Raw genomic sequence first — 6,000 nt, forward strand, 5'->3', positions numbered from 1 at the left:
AGGCATTTTTTTATTATTATATTAAAAACCATTTGTCTCTTGTACCCGAAAAACAAAATCATTTGTCTCTCAGGAAGAGGTTTTATTCAGAGATATTTTATTTGTTTATCTAGGGTGCTGGTCACACAGCTCCAGAGTACAAGCCTGAGGAATGTTTTGCTATGGTCCAAAGGTGGATTTCTAGCAGGCCTCTCTGATCTACTGCCCTCATGTTGCGATGCAGAACTAAGCAAATACACGCGAAATGCTGCCGTCTTGTTTGTTGGATGTACTTATTCCAGTTAAAGAACTTGTTGGGTTTGGTTTATGAAAGATGTTCTCGGTTATCGTCTTTTAATTGGGCGTTCGCAAATTAACAGAAAAAAAATCTTATTTTTTGATGCTGGAACTTGTTTTATTTGATGGAGCAGTCAACAAGGATAGACCTCACTTGTAAATTTCCGTTACCTCAATGAAACTTGGATGGGTTTCGGTCCCTTTTCTCAAGGAAAAAAAGGACGAAAAAGATTTAATGTTTGTTCAATTGATTTTAACATCATTACGAGGTTAAATTTGGGTGCTTTAATACTTCTTTGATGCCTATGTTTTTTTTTATCAACTTTTAATATGGCCGATGGAATCTCACAATTACTGCTGTATCAAAAAGTAGACTGAACGTGATTATCCATACGTGAGGAATGTATATTTCAAAAAAGCACAGTTGCTATTTTGATGAAGGTTTCTTTGTAAATGTACAGTTTGCTATTTTGATGAAGGTTTCCTTGTTCCGTTTGGGCTGTATCATTGGCAGGAAAGAATGACTGATCTTCTTTCACATGTCTACGGTTGGATCGTGTCTCAGAGATCTCAAAGCTCTCTAAATTTCTTCATCCATTCGCTTGCGCAGATCTCAAAATGGCCATGGTGCGATCTGATGGTGGATTCATGCGAATGAAGGGGAATTCTTTTTTCACGCCAAAGATACAACCCTTCTATTGACAGTTGAACTCACTGCTTACTTCAAGGATAGGGTGGATTTTGTTGAGCTTTATTCTATGTCATCCGGCATAACAATTTTTCCCCCATTGCAATAAGGGAAATGGGAGAAGGGGGAGATTTTTGTTTTTTGTTTTTGAGTAAAAAATGGAGGGCCGAAGTCCACCAAACTTTACTAGGGAGAGAGGAGTACAGTGGCCAGGAGATTTCAGCGGAAACATTTTCTACACTTGCTTCTACCCAGGATAGAAGTATTCCAAAAGGTCGAATGGATGTAGTTCCCAAAAGTATTCCTTTTTTTCCTCTTAATCCAGATTAAAGAAATTTTGGAATCAATTAGGGCCGAATAGTAGGTTTTGGTCAACCTAGGCTGGTTGCGGTCAGGTATTTGAGCGTTACTAGTTTTGATGCTGGACCATGATGATGAAGTATGATGCCTTATAGCCAAACACGAGGCTTTCTAAAGATGTTCTCTTTGTGATCCCATATGAATGCGTCAAAGCTTACATTTTAAAAAAAATTTGGGAGCACAACCATGGCATTGATAAAATGAAATGATTAGCAAATAAATAAGGAGCCAGAAAAAACATACAAATAAAAAAAAGAAGGAAGAAGAGAGGAGAATAGGAGGAGATCCTAACACCTACTAACATCAAAGCCTGGCCCAATAGAACCTAATCCACAAGATATAATCTTTAACTGTATTAATTCAAACGGCAAAAGCTTATCGGAATGCTGCTCCATGGGACTTGGTTCAAAACTAACGGTTGTCTTCAGACATGATTACAGTTGTATCCTTCGCAGGAAAGAGCGATTCACCTTCACTCCGCTTCACCGTTGGATCACCCACCGCACAACTCTCAAAGCGAGCAGTGGATGATCCACGGGTGGATGAGCGCAAAGAGTAGTAAATTCTAGTCATCAAAGAATCCAACTACGTTCCCACTGGGGGTGGCGATCATGATTGTTCATTCTCCGGTGGACCGCTGCAGCTTGGATCTCAACATCTTTCTCCGCCCTCCTTTCAATTCTTCCGGTCCCAAATGCAAGCCCATTTGGCATCCTTAGGGTATATTATCATTCTGTCCTCCCTCTCCCCACCGTTTTTTCTTTTTTTACCAATCCATTTATTTCTGTATGTTATTTCATGTTTTGCTTGATTTCTTATAGTCGTTCTTTCCTTCTGAACTGGAAACTAATTCAATGACTTAATTCTCTCCAAAACCCTTTTAAATAAGGGGTGTGAGAATTAAATAAGGAGTGTGGTAGAATTTGGAGGGATGAATTAAGGAGTGATTTCTCATTGAAATTATTCCTTGTTTAGCTAGGCATGAGATGCCTATAAAAGGAGGGTTGGCGTGGGGCATAAAAAAGCATTGGATGCATTGGAAACTCCTCTCTTTCAGCCGCCCAACCCCTTCCTCCTCCTTCCAGGCGTGAGCAAGAAAAGGGAGAAGAAGGCCGACGTCTTTCTTCCTCTTCCTCCTTCTTCATCCTCTCAAAGCAATCAAAGGAGTTGATTGAAAGAGAGAGAAAATCAGCCATCAAAGATAATCTCTGCAAGGGAGCTAGTACCCCGGTAAGATCAAGGTTTTTGGAGCGGTCTACCTCGTGTGGATACCTGTAGAGGCCGGACGCTTGTGCGGCTTCAAGCGAACTAAATACAGCGATCATTAGATAACGGTAAAGATCTACCCGTTCAAAGATAAAGAAAGGATTTTTACAATTCTGAATAATAGATCTGAAAATTAATCAAGTCTTTAATTTTAATCTTTCCTTAAGATTTCATAATTTTCTGAGTTAGAGAACTCAAATTTTTTTTTTTAAATATATATTCTCTAGGACGTTCATGAGATGAACGACCCTGTGCATGTCTTTCCGCTGCGATTGTCGCAACGCATGCGGGGGTAACCCGACAGTGTTATCAGAGCCGCATTTTTGGAATTTAGATTAAGATTAATAGGCTTGATTAGGATTTAATTTAGATATGAAAATTTTCTATGCTTGCTGAAATTTCTGCGTGCTGAAATTTCAGATTTCAGCATGCTGATTTTTGTTTTAAAATCCAGATTTTGCATGATTAATTTTAATTACAATGAGATTGTAATAATTGAAATCATATCTTGCATGATCAAAATTTCAGTTGATAGCTTTTTTAATTAATACTTTCAAATCTAAAAAATTATATGCATGAGATGAATGAGGTATGATCAAATTATGAATTCATGATCATAAAAGAATATTTGTTCATGCTTATGCTTAAACGGAAACTAATATATGCATGAGATGTATATATATATATATATATGTTAAGCAATATTTTATATGATATGTGAATAAAAACCTAAATAGGTTAGGTCATTTACATAAAATATAAACATGAACAAATATGTTATTTACATAAGATGTATACACATGAAAGGAGTTTCATATTTGCATAAGATGGGAACAAGGCCTAAATAAATATGAATTTTACATAGGATGTAAACTTGAACTAATATGTCATTTACATAAGATGTAAATACATAACATATGAAAGGAGTTTCATACTCATATAAGATGTGAACAAGGCCTAAATAATTATGACATCTACATAAGATATAAATCTTAATCGAGACCTAAAACCTCCTTAATCAGTCGAGAGTGAACGACGCTGAGTTATGCCCTATTCGATGCGACGTTTGCAGTGGAATTCGAACGGAACGTCGTTCATCGTATGAACGCGCCTTGGATCATAGAATTCAAAAAAAATTATGGATCCAAATCCAAAAGATCTTTGAACTCATTAGGAAGGGGAGATTAGGATCTGAGGAGAGTTGATTAAGATTTATAAAACTGAAACAAAAATCAGAAGTTATAAATTTGAAGATCTCATCTTCAAAAATTCTGCAGGTGTAGAACACCGCAGCCTGATGATCTTTCTAGGTTCCTAGTTAAGCCGCACATGTGTCCGGCCTCTACAGGTATCCACACAAGGATCTAATCATCTGAGTTAGGGTCTTAACAGAGTGCTAACTCCTTGCAAAGATCTCTCATGACTATCAAATAGATTGGAAGAAATCTGCAACATACCTCCTTGAAGAAGAACCCTTTCTTCTTTGATCTTACTCGCAACGAAGGAAGAGGAAGGAGGAACCTTTGTGCGTGGATCTTCCTTGCCGTGATGCCATGGAAGAAGAGGATGCAGAGGACCCCCTTGCTGCCGTGGAGAAGGAGGAAGAATGGGCTTGGGCGTGGAGGAAAGAACTCCTTCTTTTCTTGGGTGAATTGATCTCTTCCTAGGTTCTTTTTCTTTCTTTCTTTCCAACACTTGGAAGAAAACGGGGGGGAAGAAGAGGGGAAGCCTCTTGCTGCCGTGGGAAGGGAGAAGAAAAGAGAAAGGAAGGCGTGGAGAGGAAGAGGAGAGAATTGATTCATAATGTCTCTCTTGCTACCCTTTTATAGATTGGGTTTAGAGCTTCTCCTAATCTTATTAGGAGTATGGAACTATAACCCACCCTTGGATTAATACCAAGTGTCCAATCCTTATGCTCATAGATGCATGACATGTGTTCACTTAATCAATTGATTAATTTTCTAATCACATTAGGATTCCTAATCTCATTAGGAGAATTAATTGATTTGGGAGCATGCATTCTACGACGCCATGTGGACTTTAAAGTCCGCATAGTATGAATACGACTTAAGTCATATTCATCCTACGACGACATGTGGTCTTTAAAATCCGCATAATCCTTGGTTTAATCAAATTGACCCAATCATGAACCCAAATCAATTTAGGTCGAACCCAATTGGTTTGGCTCATTAAATTAGCCCAATTGCAATCCAATTGCAATCAATTCCACTTAATTCTTCTTCCATTAACTCACTAACACTTAGTGGGTTAATTCAATCACCAATCATATTGATGATTGATTTCTATTGTGATTCCAAATCATTATTATGATAGTCAGACTAATTAAATCCTCTATGTGTGTGACTCCGTAGGTTCTATTCTGACTGGTAGTGAGACATATTGAGATCTCCATCTCAATATCACTGAAACTCCTTTCAGTGGACTGAAATGATTTCAGTTCTACTCTCAGGGTTCACTGATCACCAAGTGAATACCTTCAAGTCTCACAATCCACTAGTGACACCTAGCAGTATATGGTGGCAACCCAGCAGAATGGAATGTCTGAACCTCTAGATGCAGTTAGCATATGATACGGTCCCTCTATCATGGATTCCGACGTGATGGAGGTTATGGATATCTCGTCAAACCCCATTGTCCGTCATATGTCAAATTTATACGACTTCCAGTTCGAGATATGAAAAACTCTTTTTCCAAAATACCTGGTCAGAAATTTATCGAACTTAGTCTCATAAATCACATAGGATCACTCCTAATCTATCAAGATCGATAGATCCCATTTAGATGCAATCCTATTCCAAAATGAACCTACTGTAGCCAATCCGTACTATAAGGATCCGAATGGTTAGGGCCCAAGTTTACATGATCGTCAAACTACAACAACCTCACAGTGAATAGATGAGGCATCGTAGGTCAAAGGACCAATCATACAACAGCAGCATAAGTAGTCACTGACGAGTGGATAGACATCCATGTGACTACTTATCTTTGGTCACGCTCAGTACCTTGTTCTCTAACAAGTACTCGCATAATCACTCCAGTGTCTCTACACCGTGGACTCAAGACTCGTCCATCTGACTAAGTGATCTATACACTAATCTCAGCGGATCGATCACCGTCCCTCGTGATGGACCATCGATCAGGAGCATTTAGAAATTAATCCCTAATGACACATGCCTCAAAATTCTCAACTCCTTAAGAATATGTGTCATCATCTATTAATTTCTTGGATGATTCATGGACACATACAAACATGAATGAAAAATAAATTGCCCAATCTTATTTATTGATAAGAGTCAAATTATAAATTTGTGCCCCAGATTACAAATATGCGTCAGCCACGTTGGCTTGTAGGGTATACTTCTAACAATCTTCCACTTTTAAAGCCAATC

General features: G+C 38.2%; 1 protein-coding gene across 2 annotated transcripts in view; it reads left to right on the plus strand.

The window, feature by feature from the left end:
• Positions 1-563, plus strand: part of LOC120113374 (serine carboxypeptidase-like 18) — a 37,883-nt gene extending 37,320 nt beyond the window's left edge. For both annotated transcript variants that reach the window (XM_039134514.1, XM_039134513.1), the window contains one exon: positions 114-563. In XM_039134514.1, coding sequence (XP_038990442.1) covers positions 114-197 — 84 coding nt within the window. In that variant the 3' untranslated portion in view covers positions 198-563. The remainder of the gene's footprint in view (positions 1-113) is intronic.
• Positions 564-6,000: the final 5,437 nt, after the last annotated feature.

Source organism: Phoenix dactylifera, chromosome 16 (genome assembly GCF_009389715.1).
Source record: "Phoenix dactylifera cultivar Barhee BC4 chromosome 16, palm_55x_up_171113_PBpolish2nd_filt_p, whole genome shotgun sequence".
In the NCBI taxonomy this organism is placed as follows: domain Eukaryota; kingdom Viridiplantae; phylum Streptophyta; class Magnoliopsida; order Arecales; family Arecaceae; genus Phoenix; species Phoenix dactylifera.